The sequence below is a fragment of the Astyanax mexicanus genome, chromosome 1, assembly GCF_023375975.1.
Source record: "Astyanax mexicanus isolate ESR-SI-001 chromosome 1, AstMex3_surface, whole genome shotgun sequence".
Lineage (NCBI taxonomy): Eukaryota > Metazoa > Chordata > Actinopteri > Characiformes > Acestrorhamphidae > Astyanax > Astyanax mexicanus.
In genome coordinates, this window is record NC_064408.1 from 91,564,212 (window position 1) to 91,589,606 (window position 25,395).

General features: G+C 36.4%; 2 protein-coding genes across 3 annotated transcripts in view; both read left to right on the forward strand.

Moving 5' to 3' along the window:
- Positions 1-25,395, forward strand: part of neto1l (neuropilin (NRP) and tolloid (TLL)-like 1, like) — a 125,722-nt gene that overhangs the window by 97,857 nt on the left and 2,470 nt on the right. The window contains exons 7-11 of one of the 2 annotated variants that reach the window (XR_007441358.1): positions 6,419-6,647; positions 15,710-15,823; positions 18,951-19,506; positions 22,259-22,328; positions 23,977-25,059. Coding sequence is in view for 1 of the 2 variants with exons in the window: in XM_007254762.4 (XP_007254824.2) it covers positions 6,419-6,647; positions 15,710-15,823; positions 18,951-19,506; positions 22,259-22,319 (960 nt within the window). In the remaining variant the exon portion in view is untranslated. The remainder of the gene's footprint in view (positions 1-6,418; positions 6,648-15,709; positions 15,824-18,950; positions 19,507-22,258; positions 22,329-23,976; positions 25,060-25,395) is intronic. The other variant, XM_007254762.4, reaches the window with a different exon arrangement.
- The window catches only part of si:dkey-118j18.2 (uncharacterized), a 129,227-nt gene that overhangs the window by 62,264 nt on the left and 41,568 nt on the right, over positions 1-25,395 (forward strand). The window lies entirely within an intron of this gene.

Sequence of the window (25,395 nt, forward strand, 5' to 3'; positions counted from 1 at the left end):
TACCTGGACATTATACTAGTCCCAGTCCCAAGACAGGCATGACATGGCAGTGTGATTATGTGCAGTGTACTTCTGAATGGCACAAATGTGTTTTACTTTGTTTACTTCATAAAAAAGTTTCTTTTTGTTTCCTGTGCATACTGACTTAATCTGTACTGAGTGTTACTTCATTAGATGCCTAAAAAAGGGAGTGATTGAAATATAATTTAAAAGAATAAACCATTTTGTTTTATTGAGTATCAGAAATTTTAAATGAGTTGCGATATCATGACTCCCTGAATCGTTTTCAGTGGAACGTTAACTAAAATAGTGAGGTGATGATCAGCGGATCCTCCAGCAGTGGACGGTTGTAAAAGAGAGAAAGCTTTCGGACATTTGAAATCCCTCTGGAGCTTTTGAGACTGCTGGGACAGGGATTAGGGTTTCAGGGTAAGATTACTGGGTCGGTTATGTCATGGCATTTGCAGCCTGTTGCGACAACTCTTTTCATCCTTAAGAAAGACTTTTAAGTCTTTTAAGATCAGCCGAAGCGTATAGTCAGATTTCTCCCTGCGATCAGTCCACTCTAGTATTCCACTGAAAATATTGATTAATTTAATGTACACATTAATAGTCATTGTAATAACAAACATCAACATGTTCATTTATTATTTCTATATATCCAGCATATGTTAATTTAACACTTTCTCACATATGATCATTTTCATGGACACTGGTCTGTTTGCTCAGAGATTTGGGGAGTTTTGGCTGAGCCTGAAAGCTGTTTTCACGCCTGGGAGCAAGGCAAAATATTGATCCCTGGTCATCCTGAAGTTCTGGAGTTCTGAAATTCATTTCATGGGAGCCCTGGAGCAATCTGCAGCATGTGTGAAAGGGTTGAGTAATACATTTTGTATTGTCATGCAATGATGAAGAAAACAAATTAATTTGTTTTATTTTCTCTAAATCAGTATACTGTATTTACTATTTTTGTACTTGATATGTCAAATGCTTGAGAGAATGAGCCAATATTGTGATAATTTCAGCTGTCATCTATAAAATTGCCACTAATGTGTCAAGATCAGTACAATTCAATACTTGGAAATGTTACTTTTGTCTTGTAAGAGTTGGTATATTTCTTAGGTTACATGAAGAACTGTGCAATATTGGAACTCTTAAAATGTCTCACAATCACATTGTGACATCGTTGTGGGGTATAACTGTGTAATAATAACTAATAAGGAGCAATTTAAATTAAATGAATTTACTTTGTTATAAAAAAAAATAAATATAACATTTTAACGATTACCATTTTTTAAATATTGTTGTTTATATGTTCGTAATGAGCATCATATTTTTTTTCTTGTTTGATTCTGTTGGACATCACTGTTAAAGATTTATTTTATTTATTTATTTTCTGCCTTATTTTACCAACCTTCCCCTCTATTTAATTTATTAGAATATGTGGCTTTGATTGTGAGGTTGTCAGTTTGTGTTTAATTAAACAGGTTCTAGCTCTTAAACACATTTTAATATGCATGAGCTTATTAAAATGTGAATTCTGATTGGACTATTTTCAGGTGATGTAAAAACACCATAGAGCAAAGGGTAAGCACTCTACTCTTAATTACTAAAGTGCCTTTTTGAATGGGAGTTAAATATCATGCTCCAATTCATGACTTTCATGAATGTGTCCCATTAGCTGTACACCACTGGTAATTAGTGCCTCTTTTAATAAATCTGCTCCTTAATCATTCTTAAGGGTCATGTTTTAGTGTTATTTGAGCTCTGGGATATAGTAGGTATAAACTGTGATTAGCTTATATAAGCATATAATAGATAATTAGATAATTGCCTTCAACTCATTTGTGACTCACATTGGCTTCATGCAAGTTAGCCAACATCTGCAGTGCAGAAACAGGGCTGTGCATACAGTTTCTTTCATAACAAGTGTTTATATCTCCAGAATATAAACAATTACATTTTAGGATGAACATTAATATATACATAATATCTACATAATAAAACATAATAAAACTTTTTATACAAATATAAAAACACTCTATTAGTGTGGTGCAGTAAAAATGTGCATCTCTAAATACAAATAATGCAGACAGCTATTAAATGCAGATTAAATGTGTTTTATTATCTATGCTTATATCTAAATGTCTTCCCTTCCTTTAATTATGTTTCTTATTAGCCTGTTCTTTTACTGATACACCTGGGCGGAAACATTGTGATTAAATATGCTTACAAATGAAGCTGAGTTTAGCTTAATGGAATATACAATCGAATACCCTCAGTGTATAATTTATTGAGTTTGTGACACTGTGAGAATCATAACTAGCTTCATGCAAGTTTCAGGTGCAGATTCTTACCCTTTAGGACAGATTTACTAATTAATCTTTATGGAAATAAATGAATATGGTATTGTCATGAGCTTTACCTTTAACAATATACACTATATTCTTGTGCGTTTTACCATATTTTGGCCTGTTGCAACTGTGTAATTTCGGTAGCAACCTCATTAAAGATTTTTTTTTTTATAAATATATGTATAATATATATATAAAAAAAACTATAAATAAATTATAACTATTTTTTTAAATAAAATATTGTCATAAACAGTGCCCACCATGGATGTAATGTTGGAAACTTTGAAGCTAATATTGGGGGTTTCACACTTTCGGACCTCCTGTCTCTATTGACTCCTGACTTCTCATAATCTTATAACCTGCATTCCAAATAACTCAAATGTCAGTTGCAGCCTCTCTTCCAATCAGTAGTATTCCCACATTCATCATCGCTTGAATACTAATCTGCCTCACCTGTGTATAATTTCCTCTCTTTGTATTTTTAACTGTTTGTCTGTAAACAGTATCTTTGCAAAGTATTGCCAACCACTGTAGTTGAATACTAAGCATTTTCTATCTGTCTGTTTCACTTTGTTTATTGTTCTGGTTTATGTTGTTTTGTTTATCATTTACCATTCAGCTTTGCCTAAATCTGTTCTGTTGCTTTGGGGTTGCTGGCGCTGTTAAACAGTCGCTCTATTAAACCTGGTATTTTCTTGCATTTAAATGATCACAGTTATTTTCATTAAGTAGGTATAGAACATGGAAATGAGAGAATGGTAGCAGAAAAGAAGGTTTAGCATAAAATTAATGTATGAATGCGTTTAATAATGGACGTTTGGAAAGCATGTGCATTCTAGGAAATATAATGCAACCATTATGTTACACTTCAAAGTCTCCCTCCTGCCTCTCTACCAAATTATTTGACTACATTTCCCATGATCACATTCTTCTGAAGGACTGTTGCATTATGTCTAATCCAATTATAAACTTGTTCCACGTCACCTGAATATTGATTTGACATGCAATATTGATTAATTTACTCACTGTGTATATAAGCCAGTATGTTTGTCATATAATCTTGCAATCTTGCAAAGTATTGCCAACCTTTTTGTTGCAAACTGATTGTTTTTACCCTGGTTTGTGTCTGATTTTGGATATTTGCTTGTTCTGGTTTCTCTTGTTTTTTTCCCTCTGATTTAATGAATAAATCAATTGTTAATGCTTTTATCTGTAGGCACCTGGTCAGTCCATTGAGCATTATAAAAATAGATATAATTTAACAAGAGAAGTGAACATTGCATAACTATGGAAATGTGTGTAGTGTAACTAAAGAAATGTGTGTAGCATGTCAACTGAAACTTTTACAGACCACTAATCCATTTATCCATGGTGTAGTTTCATTCTATCAATCTGTCCATGTAATAATAATCTATTTCTATCAACCAAATTATGACAAATGGGCAGTAAAATGGGATCTGCACTGTTGAGAAGGAACATGGCTGGATAAGTCATTTTTCCCCTGCCCACACGGAGCCCACAGACTCCCCTGAAGTGTCAAATGTGGAAAATTAGCGGTGGGCACCTATGAATCTCATTAAACTTCATCTCCCTGGGGGACAGGCAAACAGACCGGCGGTTCTCACACACCATCATTTGTTCTATTTGAGTGTGTCTGAGCAACGCCCACACTACTCAGTGTCAGGCTACTGGTGGTGAAGGCCTGCAGGAACACCGGGGGTCCTCCAGCTCATTAGAAATGTTGACGGCATGTGGGTGGGCAGCATCTCCAGGACAAACCCAATGATGTGGTTCTCACTTTATCATCATTCTGGTGTTTCCTGGAGGAAGGGAGACACTCTTGCACTTCCTGTCCACTTTATCAGAAACCTCTACACACAAATGCACCATTATCAAAACCACTGCAGTGATTTCAGCAGTGTGATGCACACACAGATATTGCTTTTATTTCTCATTTATGTATCACTTAATCACTAATTTATTAGAAGAATCAGTATTAATTTAGACAATTAACCAGGTTATGATTCAGATGTTTGATTAGCTGACAAACATTTGTTTTTGTGTTCATGTCTCTACACACATGCCAACCACTTTAGAAACACCTACCTGGTTCCTCCACTCACTGGCCACTTTATTAGAAACCTCCACTTTGTACTTCTGTTCACTGACCTGGTTCACCTACTTTGTGTTTATATTCATTGGTCACTTTATTAGAAACACCTCTCTTGTACTTCCACTCACTTTATTAGAAACCCCTATGATATGCTTCCACTCTCTGGCCACTTTATTAGAAACCCCTATGATATGCTTCCACTCTCTGGCCACTTTATTAGAAACCCTTATCTTGCACTTCCACTTACTGGCCACTTTATTAGAAACACCTACTTTCTACTTTCACTTACTGGCCACTTTATTAGAAACACCTACCTTCTAGTTCTACTTATTTGCCACTTTATTATAAACACTTCTCTTGTATTTCCACTTACTGGCCACTTTATAAGAAACAACTACTTTGTGACCACAAGGGCAAGTCTGAAACAACACCACATGGTTTCAGGCAAGTGTATAATACTTTGTTAGCCAAGTTAGCACTGTGCTAATTGGCTTAATTCAACTATAAAAATAAATGTAGCATAACAATGAACACTGCTGTACTTTCCCACAGAGTATGTGCAGTGTAACTAGTGTAAGCAGTGTACGTAATGGTTTGATGAGTCCATTATTTGTTAAGATCATTAGCTTCATAGCTCCAGTGCTGAAGGTAATTTTACGTTGAACTTTTCCTTCATATAAGAGGAAAACAGTTGTGTTTGAAAGTGGAGAGTCTCTTGCAGAAGCCATGTTTTTGTGTTTTTACCAACACACTGATCAGAGACAGAAACACTGATGTAGATCTGCTTTGTTTAGAAGCGTCTGATTTGGCTGACAGTTTGAAGGGTGAGGCAGGTTTATTGATGGCGTCTCATTATGGAGATATCAGTCGCAGTAATGTGGCTGAGATGAAAGAGCTATGAGGGCTTTGATTCAGTACGAGAGCTGCTGAAATATACACCTGTAACTGATCCAGTGTCACTGGTGTCATGAATGAAGTGACAGATTTACAGTACTGTTCATGCTGGAGAAAATGGCGTTATTGTTAGTCATGTGTGTTTACAAGATGTTCGATTTATGTTCTGTGAACATCACTTGTCAAAAGTTTGTGGATAGAGCTTTTTTCCTCAAGCATGTTTTTTTATCGGTTTGGAACAACTTTACATATTAAAGCAAAGTTATTTGCATATTTGAGCCCTTCCAACAAACCTTTTGGGAAAATGTGTTTTTACTATTGTGGGTTATTTTATTTTTAAGTACCTTTATTAACGAGTAAATATAAGTCTAAATAAAGAACAGTTTAGTTTTTTATGTAAAAAATTGAGTTTTTAAATTGACTGTTCAGTTTAAATTAATTCAATGTTACTGTCATTATACTAATCCAGGGTTGTACAGTACAAATAAAGACTCAACAGGGAAGAGCATGGTACACTATTGCAAGGACAATAGGATGATTAAAATGCAAACTAAATTAGTATACTAGTAGTAAAATGTAAAAAGTGCTGTTTAATGCAGGTAACTGGAAGAGTACAGGAAGTGCAGGTGTGTATGTTGAGGTAGACCATTCTGGTGTTGTAAACCAAATTATATACATAAACACTTTATACAGTGTGTACATATGTGTGACAAGTTTTTTTTTAAGTATTATTAAAAGTTACTTTAAAAATGTGCTTATAGAATAATATTTATGATTGTTCCTATCACATTTTTCAAAGTAAAAATAAAGTATATTGAAAAAAATATATATAAAAGTTTATAAAAAATATGTTGTGCATTGTTCAGTTCATTTAACATTAGTGTAGTTCATAATGTTCTCTTATCCTTAAAAAACAATAACCCTGGCATGACTGTAAGTTCATCATAAAACATCTCTTAACTGTGGGAGAACAAACATCCTATTGTGGCATATTTGTTTAATATATTTATATATGTATATGTACTTACTTCTCTCTCTCTCTCTGTGTGTCTCTCAGATCTACCTGCGTTTCCTGGACTATGAGATGCAGAACTCTAACGAGTGTAAGCGTAATTTTGTGGCGGTGTATGACGGCAGCAGTTCTGTGGAGGATCTGAAGGTGAAGTTCTGCAGTACAGTGGCGAGTGACGTTATGCTCCTGTCTGCACTGGGAGTGGTGCGCATGTGGGCAGATGAGGGCAGCCGCCGCAGCCGCTTCAAAATCCTCTTCACCACCTTCCAAGAGCGTAAGATCAACTGCGTGCACACACACACACACACACACACACACACACACACACACAATGTGTTTTAGTTTCAGAAGTAAGAGCACACGTTGGTGCATGTGTTCGTACATATTCTTAAAAGGATAACAATGGAAATATGTGTAGTGAAATCCTGGAATAAACTGGAAATAGAATAACAATTAAACTGTATAAAGTGTAACTGTAAAAATAAAAAAAAGAATAAAAAGTCATTGTAGCTTAAACATTGGAAATGTGCATTGTATACTTATAGAAATGTGTGTAGCACAAACATTGAAAAAAATAGAGTGCAATTAACAGCAGGAACTGGCGTATTAAAGGTGCCATAGAATGCATTAGTTGAGTATTTTAAGTTATTCTTTGCTATAATAAATAATGTTTTGGTTTTTACAAGCTTATTTACAGGCTTAATTATATATATATATATTGATTGTGTGCATTCTAGCCAGATCATGTATTTGTCCTTTTTGAATTGTCTTAGTAGTTCAGTTGGCTTTTACCAAAGACTGTAGTAGGTTAGCTTTTAGCCTAGCATGAACATTCACTTACTTACCTGGCTGCAGCACCCTGTGAAACCCTGTTCTTCACATTGATATTCATACAGTGTTACATTTAGCTTTTCAGCCTTGCTGTCATACTCTTCTAAAAGCCTTTAACTGTTGTGTAATGTATAGGAATTTCAGAGGTGTTGATCAAGAATTCTATATATATTTTTTTCTTGTTTTGCTTTTAAAGGGAAACCCAACAGTGTTTTCGGATCACTGTACATCACTTCTATTTAATAATCTCTTATGTCAAGAATAGTACAAAAGATAATAAAATATATTACAAATTCAAACCACTGATATGGATGTTGTTTAAGTGTGGGAATTACAATGACTCCATGTACAGTATATTAAATATTTTTATCAGTCAAAAGTTATTATGACCTCTAGATCACATGTGTACACGCACACACACAACCTAAAACTATTCAGCTGTTGGCACTCTGAATCTCTATGCATAAGGCCATTAAACACACTCTGCCATTAAGCTGCTGGTGCTGCTGGTGTTTATGGTCTGCAGTTGGCTGAAGGCTAAAATGAACTGCAATGAGCTCATGATGATGTTTGCTATGAAGGTGCTTTTATAGCTTTCCATTTCACACATTGTCCACTGCTGTACACACCATCATGCATATTAAAAAAAGAGAACTGTGGTGGGAAAAGGGGGCATTTCTTTGGTGGTGTGAAGCAGCTTTCTGCTTGTCTTTTCCTATGTTTGTCATGTAACAGTGTGGAGAAGGTTAGAGGGCAGCGGTGAGCAGTGAGAAGTGTGTAGGTCAGTAATACAACAGTTATGAATGTCATTAGTACAACAATATGAAGAGCATTTAAGTGTCTAGAAGGTTACGGGTGAGTGGTGTAACAGTGTGGAATGTGTTCAATGGGCCATTGATGCAATAGTATGAAGTGTGTTACAAGCAGTGATGTCAATAACGCATTTCCAAGAAACTGAAGCTACTTAGCAGCTAAACACACACTCACACACACACACACACCTCATGCTCTCTCGCCCATCCCTCCCTACACTCTCCCCTAATGACACGCTTGTCTTTTACCCTAAACACAACAATGCATTTTTAACAGTCAGTAAACACAGAACATTACTGCAGATTTGCTACTGTATATTTTACCTTCTTCTTGCGTATCGTTAAGTGACGTCTGGCCGATGTGACACCATGCAGTGACACAAACACTGGAGGGAGGAGAGGATAAGCATTTTCTAGCTGGAAATACAGACACTATTCCGAGTTTGAATCAGCTAAAGATGATCAATATCAAGGTTGATTGTACACGCTTTGCTGGCGACAAAAACAAAACTTCAAATCTAAAGAAAGGTTTGGAGTCGCAGCGACACACTTACAGAACAAGTCCCTGAGGTGCAGAGAAGCTTCCAGTAAAGTGTAATGTTTTGGTAAAAGTTTTGTTACTTTTTAGGCAGCTGTAACTTGGTCACTTGTTGCAAGTCAGTAATATAACAGTGTGGCAAATGTTACGAGTGTTATGAGTCATTGGTATAACAATGTGTGATAATAACAGTGTGAAGTGTGTAACAGCTCAGCAATGTAATGGTCTTGAGGTGTGTTACTGTAGCAGACTTTATTATGTTGTGGGAAAAATTGACGGGGGGAGTTGCCAATGCTTTTTGTCCCCTGGGGGTTGCCTTAGTTTTGAGAGAGAGAGAGCTAGAGAGAGAGAGAGCGCGGGATTTTTTTCTAAGGAGTTTAGAGTAAAGTGGAGTAAAGCGGACTATTTTGTACTATTGTCTCGGGTGTTTCTCTTTAATTCCTCCAAGTAACACTGCTCAGGTACATCACCGTTAGTGGTGTAAAGTGTGTTACAGCTTAGTGGATTACAGGTAAGTGTATAGCAGGTCAACAATGTAAATGTTGGGTGTGTTATAAGTCAGTGATGTAACAGAATCAAGTATGTTACAGGTGTTACAGGTTACATGGGTGTAACAGTGTAAAATGTTTTATGGGTCAGTGTTGTAACACTGTATGGTATGTTACCTGGTCAGTGGTGGTTACAGGTCAGTGGTTAAATTATTATTATTTTTTTATATAATTGTGTCAATAGCATACAGTGACCACATAGCCTTTTCTCTTTGGTTTAGTCATACTTTATATGGGCCCTTTTTTATGTTGGTCAAAATCTACTGTATCTCTGCCTTGGGTCTCTGCCAGTCAGGTCAGAAATCTACCAGCCATCAGTATTTTTCCTAAGTTTTTTTTTTTTTCTTTTTTTTTTAGCTTGCTTGCCATTTTTTATGTTTTTGAATATTGATTGCCCTGTTTGACCCCTACTGAATGAATTATCCCTAATAAACCAGGCCAGGCCAGCGCATCTGCCTACAGGGTGCTGATTGAAAAAAAAATAGAGAATAAAAGGGTTTATGAACAAAAGATTGAGAGAGAGGGGGCAGAGGGGTGGGGGTGTGAAGTGTGCAGTGAATTGCAGAAAAGATAGAAAGAGAGAGACAGAGAGAGAGTGATGCACTATATACAAAGGCTTGTGGACACCCCTTTTAATGGATGCATTCACCTATGTTAGGTTGCACTCATGTGCACACACACTCACAGCTTGTTCTTGCATAGAAAGAAGTACTAGCAATAGAATAGGACTTTTTATAGCAGATAAACATGAACATATTGGCAAATATATAATGTCAGGCATGGGGTAGAGGGATATAAACAAAAGTAGCACACTGTTATTAAAACATCCAAAAGCACCGTCCAAAATAAAGGAAACACCCTGGCCCCTGACTCACACAGGCCCAAGATGAGAAATAAGAAAGTGAAGAGGTGGCATGGATGGAGACACTGTTTCTCTGTGTGTGTGTGTGTGTGCGTGCGGGTGTGTGTGTGGTGAATTGAGGTGTATTGGCGTCCCTCTCTACCTCAGTACACTGGACGAACACACAGGATGTGCTGTTGCCGGGGTAACACTCCCTCACAGCGTTCATGTTCTCCCTCTCTTTTTCTCTCTCTTTCTCTGTCTCTCATTCTTTCTCTCGTTCTCCCTCTCTCATTGTCTTTATCTCATTCTCCGAGTCTTCATCTCCCATTCTCTTTTCCTTTTTCTCCCTTACTCATTCCTTCTCTTTATTTCTCTTTCTATCCTTCTAAATCTATCATGTGTTCTCACTTTTTCTTTCTCTTTTCAACTCTCTGTCTCTCTCTCTTCCTGTCTCGTTCTCTCTTAGTGATAAATGGAACCATTACCATGGTATTTTCTTCACAGATTTTTTTTTTCTCTGCTTTGATGTTTAACTTTTTCCTGTTGTTTTTTTCTGGGTCTGAAACCAGGCCATACCTGGCATAAAAACATCTTTTTTTATTATATTGTTTTCATACTTATCCACAAGAAAGGCCCCAAGATGAGGTGTTTCTGAATTATGATCATATCAGCATTAAACACATGCAAAGCTGGTCAAATAGGATTTCATTCACATTACTTACATTTATTAAGTGTATAAAGAATGCCTTTTCTGTGTTTTTCTGTTGGAAAATCAACTAAATTAAAAGTAATTTCTGCTTCTCTCTACATCTTGCTTTTATCTTCATCATTTTTACTGTCATTCCTTCTTCTATACTGAGACAAAAGCCAGGGCTAAGAGCCTGTTGACCCCTGGCATGAAAATAAACACAGTATATTGTGATTGGATTGTGTTTGTATTTTTAACTTGTCTGCATGAAAAACCAAGTGTGAACACTCCAGTGACTCCATTATAATTGCATTATGACCGGATCACTCAAATCACCATCGGAGGTTTTTGAAGACAGATATTGTCCGCAGTTAATTTAAGCGTTGACAGAATGAGTTTGAACATTCAGACCTCGCTCAGGCAAGTGGACATATTTAGGCCTATTGTTTCACCATGTTGTACAGAACCCACTGTTACGCTTAACTGTTCACTATCCACAAAGCACATCAGGGGTGAACAGGCTGTAAATAAAGCTGATGTCTGTGTGTTTAAAACAGGTCCTTAAATATGAAATTGTTCCCATATTTTATCTTTTTTTTGAGAGAGAGAGAGAGAGAGAGGGAGAGAGAATAAATATCTAAAAGCTTGTTTTCCAAACTCATGATTTTGATTGATTTGGAGTTGTCAGGGCATTCTGACTGTAGACGATCGCAGAAATCCAGCACAAAGAAAAAACACTAAATTTGAGCTGCACTTCAGCTAAAGTGGAATGAATGATGTCTCTAGTGAGTGATGGAGTAGTGGAGTCTGATAGCTGGGTTTTACAGAGAGTGTGAGAAGAGGAGACGCTCCTGTCTGAACAAAAGGCCACGTTTATTACAGGATCATTAGGAATTAATTCCTCTGCAGACTGGAGTAGATCCGCTTTTAATAAAGTCTCATCTCTCCCACTTTCTGTCTGTCTCATTCTGTTCATCTCTCTTCCCTAAATTTTAAAAGTCTTTAAAATAAATTAGCAAATTTAGTTGTATTGTCTAAGCATTAGAACAGTCATGGATAGAATAGGGGAGGTTTACATACACCCACGTTTAGTCATTTCTATTGCTTTTTTTCTGGGTCAGCTAATGCAATGATGATGTTTTTGGCTATATGAAAAGACACGGTGTTTTTTTTTAGTTTTACTTAGTATAAATATGTTTCATACATTCAGCAATAACAAAAACATCAATGAATGTTTTGTCTATTTCTTAAACTGTACCTAAGACCCTGATTTGGTATAAAACAGTGTAACAAAATAGTAATAGTGACTGAAAAAAAACACTAAAGACTAAAAACTAAAGTGTAAGAGTATTTATTATTGCATATAAGCTGCAAAGAAACTTTTTTTTTTTTTTTTTTTCAAAAAATGTGAAAAAAGTTTTGGCTTTATTGCACACAATACGATATGGTTATCAACTCAGGGTCCGAATATTCACGTCCCCTCTTATTATTCATTTAGATGTGCTGAAAGCTTTGAAATGTCCTAACCTCCTGTTAATAAATTATAGTCTTTACCCACAAAAAAAGGTGTGTTTGACAGCACTCTCTAAATTGACCAACACACAGTACAAAGTAGAAGGATCATAGTAGATTTACACAAGTCGGGAAAGTCTTTTAAAATGATTTTTAAACAAATACAGATTCCTAGATTACCATTTCAAACTAAATATCGGCATGTGTTTCGAATGCCTGGAAAATAACACCTCAGCCTTCCATGAACAAAATTTACATCATCAAAATCTGTAGATAATCAAGAGACTGCCATGCAAGAAAGCAGTTGACACCTTTAAACATGACTTAAGTGTGCATGTGATTAAATGCATAAAGGAAAGTCTTTTGCATGACAAAATAAAAAAATGATAGTCAAAAATTAATTGTTTGGCTGTTTGGAGTAACAGTGAGGCATTCGCCATTAAAACCTAAGAACTCTTTCCCAACTGTTAAGCATGGTGGTGGTAGCATCACACTTTACAGCTATTTTGCTGTACTGGTACATGGCTCACAGTGCATATGGAATAATGCAGGGGAAGTATTATTTCAGTTTAATTCTTCAGCTAGATAGCTTAAACTGTTGGCTAAAAACACAAATTAAAGGTGGATGAATGAAGCAGGCGTACATTAAGATTCTATGGACTGAAATATTCTCCAGTCTTTAGTGTTTCTACAATTGTTTGTGTTTAGTTGTTGAGTAAAATGTCTCTTTCTTTATATACACTCCCTCCCAATCCGTATTTTTCTCTATTTGTTGTATATCTAATTTACAAATTAAAATGAGAACTTCACAAGCTGACCAGGTATAGCAGGTTTAGCAGATGGTTGCCCTCTGGAGGTTCTGAGAGGAATCACATGTGGTTTAGGTATTGTGAGGACGTTACAGCTGGAGTGATGAGTCATTCTAATTTGTGCTGTTATTATTCACTTGGGATCAGCTCAGGAAATAAAAACATTAATACATCACCTACATAATTCACAGCAACCTTGAAGTTTTCAGGTATTTGGGGAGAAGTGGCTTTTACTCCCAGTATGTGGTAAAAACGCTCTCTGGTCCAATAAAGCACAACATTCCAACATGATGCATCTTCGGCGGGTGGGTGGATAGGAGGTACAGAAGCACCTTTGTGAAAGTCACCGCAATAATTAAGCTGCTGTAATGACAGTAGTGTGGCATATACTGAGGAACAATATTAATTTGTTCTGGGTCCTCTCTCTCATTCTGCATTCATCATATATTTATCATTCACAACACCTGCACAACCTTCATTCATACCAACATTTATTATACTGGAGTACCTGCAGTTACACAGAGCACAAAGTTTGACTTCATACTTCTGGATAAAATATCTACGTTGTTCTTTTGTTTACTGGCTACTTGATTAGAAAAACCTACATAGTGCTTTGCACCACTGGATATTTTATTAGAAACACCTATAGTACTTTATCCTTCTACTCACTGGCCACTTTATTAGAAACACCTACAGTACCTTGTGCATTCACTCACTGGCCACTTAAAAACTCCAATTTTGTGCTTTCACTTACTTTATTAGAAACACCTGGACTGTGCCTCCACTCACTGGCCACTTTATTAGAAACACCATTCTTATGTTTTATTATAAACACTTACAGTACCTTCTACTTCCACTCTGTGGCCACTTTATTAGAAACACCTAATACCTTGTGCGTTTACTCACTGGCCATTTTATTAGAAACACCCACAGTACCTTCTTATTCCACTTAATGGCTATTTTATCAAAAACATCTACAGTAGCTTCTACTTTCACTCAGTGGCCACTTTATTAGAACCCCCTACTGTACCTTGTGCTTTGCACCACTGGCCACTTTATTAGAAACACCTATAGTACCTTATCCTTCGGCTTACTGGCCACTTTATTAAAAAAAAACCACAGTGCCTTTTGCTTCCACTCACTGGCCACTTTATCAGAAACACCTACAGTGCCTTTTGCTTTCATTCAGTGGCCACTTTATCAGAAACACCTACAGTTCCTTGTGCTTTCACTTAATGGCCACTTTAGTAGAAACTCCTGTGCTGTGCTTCCACTCACTGGCCACTTTATCAGAAACACCTACAGTACCTTCTACTTCCACTCACTGTCCACTTTATCAGAAACACCTACAGTTCCTTGTGCTTCCATTCAGTAGCCACTTTATGAGAAACATAAACAGTAACTTATAGCTTCATCATATAATTGCTCAGAAATGGTAAAGTCTTAAAGGATTTTAAATTGAGGGGTTGGAGGTGAATCATTTAAGAGAGTAAATCGATTCGGTGGGATTTAGTCGTCTATTTGCAGCTTGAGAGGATTTTTCGTGATTCTGTGCAGCTACACCTGACCTCAGAGCTGGAGTTAATGGATCTGCTAAGAGAACCTGTATCCAGTCTTCACACACGGGTCGTATTCCATTCATATTTGAACAGCTGGATTAAAATTCATGTGAAGCAGAAGGCCATAGAACTAGCTTGACCGGATTTGAATAATGTGTTACTAAATCTGAACGATATCGGTGCGCAGATGTCAGACTGACGCAGGGCGCATAATTACCAGGTGTGTTCAGGAAGTAAGTATTATGTAGCTCATGATGTTAAAAAGAGATTGAATGTGACGTTTGATTTTTCCCCTTTCCATTTGCCTCTTTGAGTCAGATACGTCCATTTACCAGAGCAGCAGCATGTGAACGACTAGACAGTGACTGACAGGAAATGGATTAACCCCTTATACTCTGTGACTTTTTTTACACACCTAAGGATTACTATGTGGTAACTACATGCAAAGCGATACAAACTTGAGTTACTGGAGGGCTCAGCAGAATGTAATGTGTTTTTTTATTTTTTAATTTATTTATTGTATCCTATTTTCTACCCAATTTGAGGAGGCAGTTCCCAATCTCCATTCATATGAACTCCCTCTATAACTAGTGAAACTAGTGATGCCCCCAACAATTTGCACATGCCTACACCGTCACATGTGACTCCAGCCACCACCTCTTTTCAAATTGTGTGACTCTGGCTGCTGCTCATTATTTGAACGCAGGAGCTATCCTTCACATTGTTTAAAAAATAAATAAATGAATGAATTAAACTAAACACTTTTATATTCTCTTGTCATTTTACTGCAGAAAGTGATGTATTTTAAGGATGTTATGATCCATGTGTTTACCTCTCTTTTCAATACAAGCACCTTAATGTTATACCATTAGTCCAAACTGATGCAATCTTTGTGGTTCCAATGGGTTCACGTTTTGTCTGCTCCAGAGATTTATATTCTATTGGCCGCACTTCTCTACAAAAACTAGACAAGGTGTGTGCACATTTGCACATCAAACTGGGTTATTTATGAGTTTCTATCACAATACTTACGTCTAGAATGTGTTATTAATTTCAAAGCATTTTGACTTTGTGTGTCTGTGAATTCCAAGCTGTTTTCCTTTTTTTTTTTTTCCTTTTTGTAATGTTATTGATCAAAGATTAGCTTGGGGCTCTTATTTGAAACACTGATGTTTTCTCTTTTTCTGTCCTGTAGCCCCCTGTGAGGCAGATACCTTCTTCTGCCACAGCAACATGTGCATCAACAACTCACTGGTGTGCAATGGAATCCAAAACTGTGTCTACCCCTGGGATGAAAACCACTGTAAAGGTGAGGCCAACACTGATGAATCTGTAAGAACCATAGACATTTATGTTTATGTTATGTCTATGTTATGTTTATGTCTATGTTATGTTAATCTACACAGATTTCTCTCCTGAAAACCATTTATTTGGGTGCGTAAAGAGCTTTGGTTTATTTACAGTAAGGTTAGATTTCCAATATTTTGTGGGGTGAGTTTTAGTAAAGTTTCTTCAGCACAAAGGCTAGGTGCAGCAGCATAAGCATTAGCTGCTAACCACGTCAGCTAGAAGTTTGTCCCATGTAGCTTGTTTTAACAGGGTAAACACTCAGACTACAGGCCGATAATACTCACCTCTAAACAGTGAAAGAGCTAGCGCTATGGTTAGCAGCTGATGCTAATGCTGCTGCACCCAGCCTTAATGCTGGAGAAACTTCAATGAAAACTTACCCTTATAACGCTGTACTTTAGTCAAGTGGCTTTACTGCTCCTTAATACCTGACTGGTAGAGTTCATCATACATAAGACACACTGTCAATTTTTGGGGAAAATTAAAGCATTTTGAATGTGCCTTATAGACCAAATAATACATTTTTCAAAAAGAATAATAACTGACTTTTAATTCCTATTATAATCAATTTGCCAGCTTCAGCATGGCTTCATTTCTAGCATGTGTGTTTGTAGCACGTGAAACTGGTATCTCAAAATGTACACTTATTTTCTAGATTTATTACAACAGCTAGAAAAAAAAAACTCCAGATGTACTTTTTTCTAGGAACTGCCCTACATTATTTCCAGGGAAACTCTCGTGCTCTGAAAGCACCACAGTGACTTTTAAGGCCATCTGAGACTTAGAGAAAATAATGATCTCACCTGCAGCCACCCATTTATCTCACAACCACTGTATTCAGGTCAGATATGAAAATAACCACAATTTATACATTTCCTGCCCATTTGTAGGTTTGTGCCTCAAGTGAGAATTCTGTGCTACAATTAGCTGGGGGTTGAATATAAGGCTGTCAGCGTCTGCAGAGGAAACAGGAGCGTGCTCCTGCAGAGTGGCTTGTTTTCTGCTGTTTGTGCAGCAGTGTTTAAAGACAGTACTGTCTATAAAGCCCTGCAGTGTGAGCGTTTTCTGCTCTTTCAGGGTAAAGCCCATCTCCAGTGTGGCCCATAAATGTCCAATAGCTTTCCTATTAGAATGATTTGCTTGCCAAAGTGTAGCACTAAATTGAACAACACTTCAGTAAAGCTGAGCCTAAACATACACCTCAACTTTAGCAGTGTGCAATAGTTCCACTCTGAGACAGCGTGCTTTCTGTCAGCTCTTAGTAAGCACCAGCACCGCTCATTATTACTACTGCAGGAGTACAATATTATTCCTAATGACAAGTGCAATAACTGAGCATTCCATATTTTTATGTTGACTCATATTTACAGTGTACAGTAGAGTGCTGTGCAAACAGGTTATGTCTGAGAAACTGAAGCAAGTTGCTGCCGTCCAATGAAAAACTAGTATCTTATTGCTACAGTGCACCAGTGAGCTGGAATTCAGTACAGTAAACTCTATATCTCAGCTCACTGGTGTCACTCAATCAGTTTTAAACTTTTACCACCTCCAAAGAGCCTGCTACTGTTTTAGCAATGTTTTTGGTATATTTTTTCGATATCTTTATTTTTGGTCTTATTTAATATTTAGTTAACAAGATTAAGGTATGCTTTAGCTGTCCTTTTTACCTTTTCTTTATAGTTCTTTTTATTTATTTTTATTTTATTGTTCCTAGATATTGATTGTTTATATTTGACTGTTTTATGTGTTAGTTTTTTTTTTTTTTTTTTATCTGTTGTTGGCTTTTGATTTATTATTATTGTCTTAGATTTTATTATTGTTTTATTTACTATTATTTAATATTATTTTATGATTCTTACTCTTAATCTTTTATTTTTATCTTATTTGCTGTATATATATATATATATATATATATATATATATATATATATATATATATATATATATATATATATATATATATATATTAGTAAATTTAATATACAGGATACAATGGATACAACTGCTACAGCAACATAGAAGCAGTCAAGATGATAAGAGAAGTTGAATTAATTCAGTGAGATACTGATAAAAGGATGGACCTTGTGATAGAGTGTGTGATTAGAGTATTAAGAAATTAGGAAGGGCTTTTTGCGTAACCCTGATTGTTAGGTGCAGGAATTTGCAGCTTTCAATATTATATGTTACTTGGTTTTGCTTGTGCAAATTCCGATCAGGCTTTTCTAGTCTTGATGCTGATGTATGGACACCTTGTGTGGTCTCTGTAACGATATCTCCCCCTGTTGGGCAGATTCTGCATTAACTCTCACATCTCTGACTCTTCTTGTGTCATCTGTGTTTGAATGTGTAACACAGGGTCTGAGCCTTCTTCTCCCGAAAATGAAGACTGAATGTAAAATTAAAAAAGACTCCAGAATCTGGATACGGAGTGACCAATGTATGAAGGATCCAGTCTGTGGCAGGCACTCATAGTAGAACACCTCAGACTGGAATGACTCTTTAAATACTGTATACTATGTAGCGTATATATAGTCCTAGGAACCCACCCATACACATTATTTACATCCTCAGGTCCCTGCAGACGAATTTGGGGTGAACAGAATGGGTATAAATTGGGTCATGGTGCCATGTTCTTAAAAACATTGTATGGGACATGGAACTAGTTTTGTGTCCCTTGACTTTTGGGGTATGTTCGTGGGATCTCCTGCATTAAGTGTGGCATTAATTTCTTTCAGAGTCACAATTTTCTGTTTGCATAGACAATTCTGGCTAGGCGCCACATATCACAATCATTACCATCCACTGCACTGTCCACTATGGGTGGTAATGCCTTGATGTATTACCAGGGCACATGTGACACTGGATCGAGAAACGTTAAATGCCTGCTTTTAAAATTCAGAAATTAAATGTTCCATCATTCTGGCACCCACTACCAGACCTCTCTCAAACTCTGATAATTCAGATGACCTTGCCATGAGCACACGGACCAATGTTCAACATCTTGTCGCTGCTATTCAATGACTTTTTCTTGATTCTCCCTGTGTGTGTGTGTGTGTTTGTGTGCGTGTTTGTGTGTATGTGGTCAGAGAAAAGGAAAGCAAACCTGCTGGACAACCTGAACAACACAAACGGCACCATCATTGGGGTGACCTGTTGTGTGGTGCTGATCCTGCTGGTGGTCTCTGTGGTGGTCCAGATAAAGCAGCCACGGAAGAAGTACATCCTGCGGCGGGACGATTTTGACCCCACAGTGTTCCAGGAGGTGTTCCAGGAGCCGCCCCACTACGAGCTGTGCACGCTGCGGAGCGCCGCCGCGGCCTCGGCGGACCTGGCCGAGCTGGCCGAGGACCTGGAGAGCTTCCACCGGCTCCGGAGGTCATCGTCCCGCTGCGTCCACGACCACCACTGTGGCTCCAACCAGCCGCCCGGCGCCAAGAGCGCCAACCTCAGCCCAGCGGCCCTCATGACTGAAATGCAGCCTCAGCCGACGAGGCCGCTGCTGCCCCCAAACACAGCCAACCGCCGCAGCATCCTGGTGATGAAGCACAGCTACTCTCAGGACGCCTGTGAGCTCGACGACGAGTTGGATGAGGTCCCCACCACCAGCCACAGGCTGGCCAGACATGAAAAGGCAGTGCAGCGGTCAGTATCCATTGATTTTTGATGGATTTTTACACATTTTCAAAGTTTTGGGGGAAGGAGGGCTTATTCTTTTTGCCCTGACTTTCATTTTCCTTTTTTAACCCCCTCCCCATTTTCTGTTTTTTTTTTCCTTTTTTTCCTTCTTGCATTGTTTTATTTTTCCTTTTAGGCTTCAGTTTTCTTTCAGAATATTTTTAATCGTTTTTAGAGACACAAGGATTTTTTTTTTCAGTACAAATTACACTGAATATTAGTTTATCACCAGTTATGTGCAAAAGTCTTAAGCATGTAATACAATTAGTCCACATTAGAATAAACACAGATAAACACTATGATCATAGTGATCAGTGTGTGAGTAAGTGTGTGCAAGCTCAACAATTCAGTTCATTTTCAAGTTTTCTAGAAGGAAGCCCAGTGTTTCCAGTTCCTATCCATCAAATAGACAGTTTATCTAATCAGTCCATCATAAAGTAAATGGGAGAAGCTGCTGATGTGAACTAATCCATACAGTGTCCGGAGTTCACAGAGGAAATTAAAAACCAAACCTGTGATTTTCACATTTTTAACTTTTCAGCTTTCACTGACCAACAACACATTCTAAGCACTGAGCACTGAGTTCATGTTTATTTGAGTTTATTTTAATGCTATATTGAGTTTACTTGTAAAGACACTGACTTTTGAGACTGCCTAATACTTTTGCACTCAACTGTTTGGAGCATTCCACACTAACATGCCAAAGGGCCTGACAGATCATGACAAGTCATGAATTTCCAAAAACTAAATGCAACACAATGTTAAAAAATACCCTGACGTTTAAAAGCAGAGACTTCATAGAGCACTCTAAAGATTTGTACTATTTCTGTGTCTTCTTGTCAGAAATTGAATGTAGAAAAAAATAATGTATAGCTTTGACAGAATATGTAACAATAAGTAAGAGAGATGTGATTATTGGTATTATACACACATGGATTTGGATATGACCTAAAAAAAGAATATAATTCTACAACCAAAAATGTGTATGTTTTTTTAGCTTTTTGAGCAAACAGATTTTGACCTAAAGCTATTTAGCCTTAGTATCATTGTAAGGAAGCTTATTTCAACCATTTTAAAAGAAATGAAACTAAAGTATTTTAAGAACCTGTCTCTAAGAATTGATAACTACATACATAGCAGAAACACATTTCCAATAGAAAATCTATAATGGTTTCACAGCCTAGGTAGTTCCTATAGGCTGTTGCTACGTTGTAACTTTTTGGGTAAGTGGTTATTCTGGTGTCATATATGGCTGCTATGGTGTTGCTAAGATGTTCTTAATAAAAGAAAGTACCTAAAAGTCACTAGAAATACTAAAGAGTATAAATCAGGGAAAATGTAGAATGGTTATCTCATTGCCTTGCAATGATCAGCTATGAATAGATGTTTCTGATTGGATGTTTTCATGGAAATAAATGACTTGGCATGTCAGACCCTAATATTGGCATAAAAAATAACTATTGTTCAAAAGTTTGGAATCACTGGTAACATTAAAGTAATGATGTCAAATTGTAATCAGTAACAACATTCAGACTGTAGATTTACATCTGATAAATTAGGCAACAAAATGCATTTTCAACATTTTAATCAATATTTCAGGGATTGTAAAAATATATTTTAATAATCTGTTTACAATAATGTTATCTACCTCACAATTTACCACCAATTCTCAAATTCAAGACTTCAAGTATGCTTATTTGTTATCAATTTATAATTATCTACAGCTCTATTTATCATTTCGGATGATTCCAAAATTTTGTGCACTAGTTCACATATTGTCGCTGTCACACAAAAACCTTGTATCTCCAATATTGTTTCCATAAAGTCATGTTGAAGTAATAAAATAATAAATAAGAAACAAGGTTTTTTAAAGCAACAATATGCATATTTAATGCACAATAAAAAATGGACAAATAACAAAGACATATGCAGTGGTTTTATACAGCTCTGGAACAAATTAATAGACCACTCCAGTTTCTTAAACTCATCATTTCTAAGTGCTCTCTAATTTTTTTACAGAGCTGTATATTACTAGTTGGATAGCAAAGAAAAATGCCTAAATGCACCATACAGTCCAGGCCCTATTTGAATTCATGCTCAAATCTTTTTATATGTCTAGATTCCACCAACTATATGGAATAAAGTGCCCATTTATTGAAGGTCATCTGCATTCTACCGGATGCATGGAGACACCTGTGGATCCTAACTGACCAACAGAGACCTCTTTTGTTTAGAGGTTTATTTTTTTTCCCCCAGTAAACCTCTAATATGCTGTTTTTTACTCTACACAGGGGCCTGCAGTTTTGGCCTGTGTTTCTTACAGAATTTATTTTATACGATATGCGCTTAGGCCGCTCTGTCTAATCAGGACACATAAACTGTTATAGTGAGAAATAGAACAATTTAAATTGATTGGCATGAATCTGAGATCTGATATTTTTACTGTACATTCTGCACCTTGACTGCTTGAATTTAAATGTTACCAGTTTTTACAGGAACTCTCTTTAAAAAGCAAGAGGAGATTGTGCATATTTGCATGCACAGTGTGTCTGTGTGTGTGTGTGCTCTATTTGTCCCTTGAGAATTTGTTCCCTGTCCCTAATGTGTGCATGCAAGACATTTAGACCCAAAGCCCAGATGAAGTATGGGTAGTATTTCTTTCTATGCAAAATTCCATTAAGATATTAAATGATTAAATGTAAGAGCGGTGATATTTCAGGTTCTGCCTCATTGGGTCTCTAAGCAAACATGAATCAGAGTACAACACAACTAGGGTGTGAGACAATCAGGTAAGCCCTTTTAAAACAAAAACACATACATATTGTGTGTAGTCATTGTGATTCAGTGTCTCTGTTTGTTTATTTGTTATTTGCTCTTTTTTTCACACCCATTAAGATGGTTAGCATTTGGAAACCATCTTGCCTGTCCTGTGATTTTTCTTATTTTTTCCTTTATACGTTATTCTTTCTTTCTGTTAACACTTGTATGTGATCATTTGCTCATGCGCATGGAATGTATATGTTTCTGTTTCAGTGCTGAATCTATCGAGGCGGGGAGGTGTTGATTCAACCACAGCTGCACTGAAAAGAGTAAATGGCTTGATTCAAATGTGTACATCATTTCTATATGAACAAAACATATAACAATAATAAATGCATTATAAAAATGTAGCACAGTGAATGCACTGAAAAACATGTAGCACAGCACAATATATATTTTATTCATGTGGAAATGATTCACGCATTGGAATCATGTAAATGTAATGCATTTTGTTCAGCGTTCAGTAGCGGCACAAAACATTATACAGCAAAGTCAAACAATATCAATTTAGACTAAATTTGACTTTCAAACTTTGAGCCCCACATAAAAAGGACTGAATGACGGAATTGAAAAATGATGGTTTGTGCCCAAAAAAAAAAGGATGTCAATAATGCAGCTGTTTTTCACAGTGTATGATGTGTTTCTTCACAGTGCACAAAAAAGGTGTGGATTCTACATGAATCACAGTTGTTTTAGCAATTTATCTTGGCAATGAACCTTTTCTATATGGGTCAGTCCATTACAGCTCACTATAAACAGGTCCCTTTATAGATCCATTGAGGGGACAAAAAAACTACAGTATAATTTATAAACTGTGCTCCAGATCATTTTTTTAAATAAAATACTGTCAAAAAAAATAAGCTGTATTAATATAATTTAGCTCATTGATGTACAGTCTTTTGAGCACAAAATAATAAAAATAAAAATACACGGTGGCCTAATTAAAATGAAATGATTTTTGTTGGGGTGTTTTATTTAGTTATTTAGTTATTTATTTATTGTTTATTACAAAATCTATTTAAAGTCCTGCCACGACCTGGGTGAGTTGGCATGGAATGACCTGTGTAGATTTTATACAGTACATAATAAAGCTCAGGGTTTCTTAATTGTTCCAGAATCAACAAAGACCTTTCAGTTCAAGTTCTCCAATTTATATGATGTGGTATGAAGAAGGACAGTCGTGTTTTTATTGACCAACACTGAAAAAACTTATTTTATGAACTGCATGATATCCAAGTAGGTAATATAAAAACCATTCACTATATACTGTAATATACTGTGTATTAGGCGGTAAGTAGAACAGTAGTAGGTCATTAATGGTATGGCTAATCAGTCTATACAATCAGTATATACATGCAAAAATGTTTAGGTTTATACCAGCCATGTATTAAGAAACCCTGCCTGTTATGCACTACTCGATCACATTGTACACATTTAGAATTCATTGCCAGTCCTGAATGAACAGGAAGAGCATTTTCTCATACTGTCTGTGGTAATGCATCGACTCGGTTACATGAAGTCTATGTTTTCATGTCTGTTGTAGTCACAGTGTAAAATGTGCTCTGTCTGTGTGTCTTTGCTCACACTACATTATGTTGCATTGTCTCCATCATGTAGACTTCTTGAAAATAGTGCAGTCCTGGATCAGTACGAACGAGCTTCAGAGAAATATGAAAACATGGACCGGAGATTTACAGCAGCATGATGGCACGGACACTGTAGTCACAGGCATAGGGCCTACAGAACACACTGCAGATGTAAATGGACACAGTAGCAGAGAAAAAAAAGAGACTTTTAGATTGAAATTGCTTGAAATATCTAAAACTTGAATTTTGGACGAGCATTATTTAATCCATTTGCCCTTTTTTTAATTATTCAGGCCGTTGGTTGACATTGGACAAACACACTGTATTAACTGTTATTTTACTTCCATTATAAGAATAAGTGTAAACAGAACTTTCCTGTTGCATGCATTTGTTATTCTTCCATAAAAATATGTTTTTTTGTTGTTGTTCTTTTTGTTGTTTTTACACCGGATAAACAGTGTTGACACAGATTATTTACAGCCATATCTATAGTCTACATATATTTACCTCAGGCCAAGAGAAACATTTTTGTCTTTTTGCATGTCTTATGTCTATTTGTCATTTCGTTTAACAATTGATCATACTAAGTTAAATCCAAGGCATTGTGAACTAAACTAAACCCCCCTTAGAAGGCAAATTACTGCACTAACATATGCATGCTTAAATATTTAAAAAAGATAAAATATGTGTGGCTAAGTTCATTTTAAAAATGTTTTAATTAAATTAATTAATTTTGCTGTATAATCTATTTAAAGTGCAGGTGCAAAACACACTCATAAACTTTTGCTACATTTTGGTGGCACATAATATTTGTACACAAATTTTTGTAGCTGTTTGAAAGCTGGACCACCTTTAACACAGTTTATGTATGCATTAAGAAAATAATAAACTTTGACAAGAGCCCCTTTCATGTTTTCTTATGCCGGCTGAGCCTAAATCCTAAAGCGTTAGTTGGTGTCCCTGAACTGGGATTAATATGATGTCATTGGCATGTTGTGAAATAAAATAATTAAATAGCAAACAAATTTGTATAAATTGGACTGATGATACTGTGATGATTGTCTTTTCCAATTCCAAGGACAGATCATATGCACACTGCCTCTGCTACTAACAGGTAATGCTAATACCATTCTGTGATTCAGTGATGCATTAGAATTCCTGTACACATATACACACACACACACATATATATTGTTGCTAGTGATGTATGGTACCAGTCAAATGCTTGGACACACCTACTTATAGAACCATTTTTGTTTTCTTATTTTAACTTGTTAGTTCCAGCATTTTATCAAAAACATGAACATGAGTTTTATTTGTGTGTGTTCTGATTTTTCATATTTTACATATAAGCTAAAAATATATAAACACCAAAATTATGTGAATTCCAAATGTCATGGAACAGCAGTACATAATTTGATAAAGTGTTACCTCCGGGAACAGCTTGGGA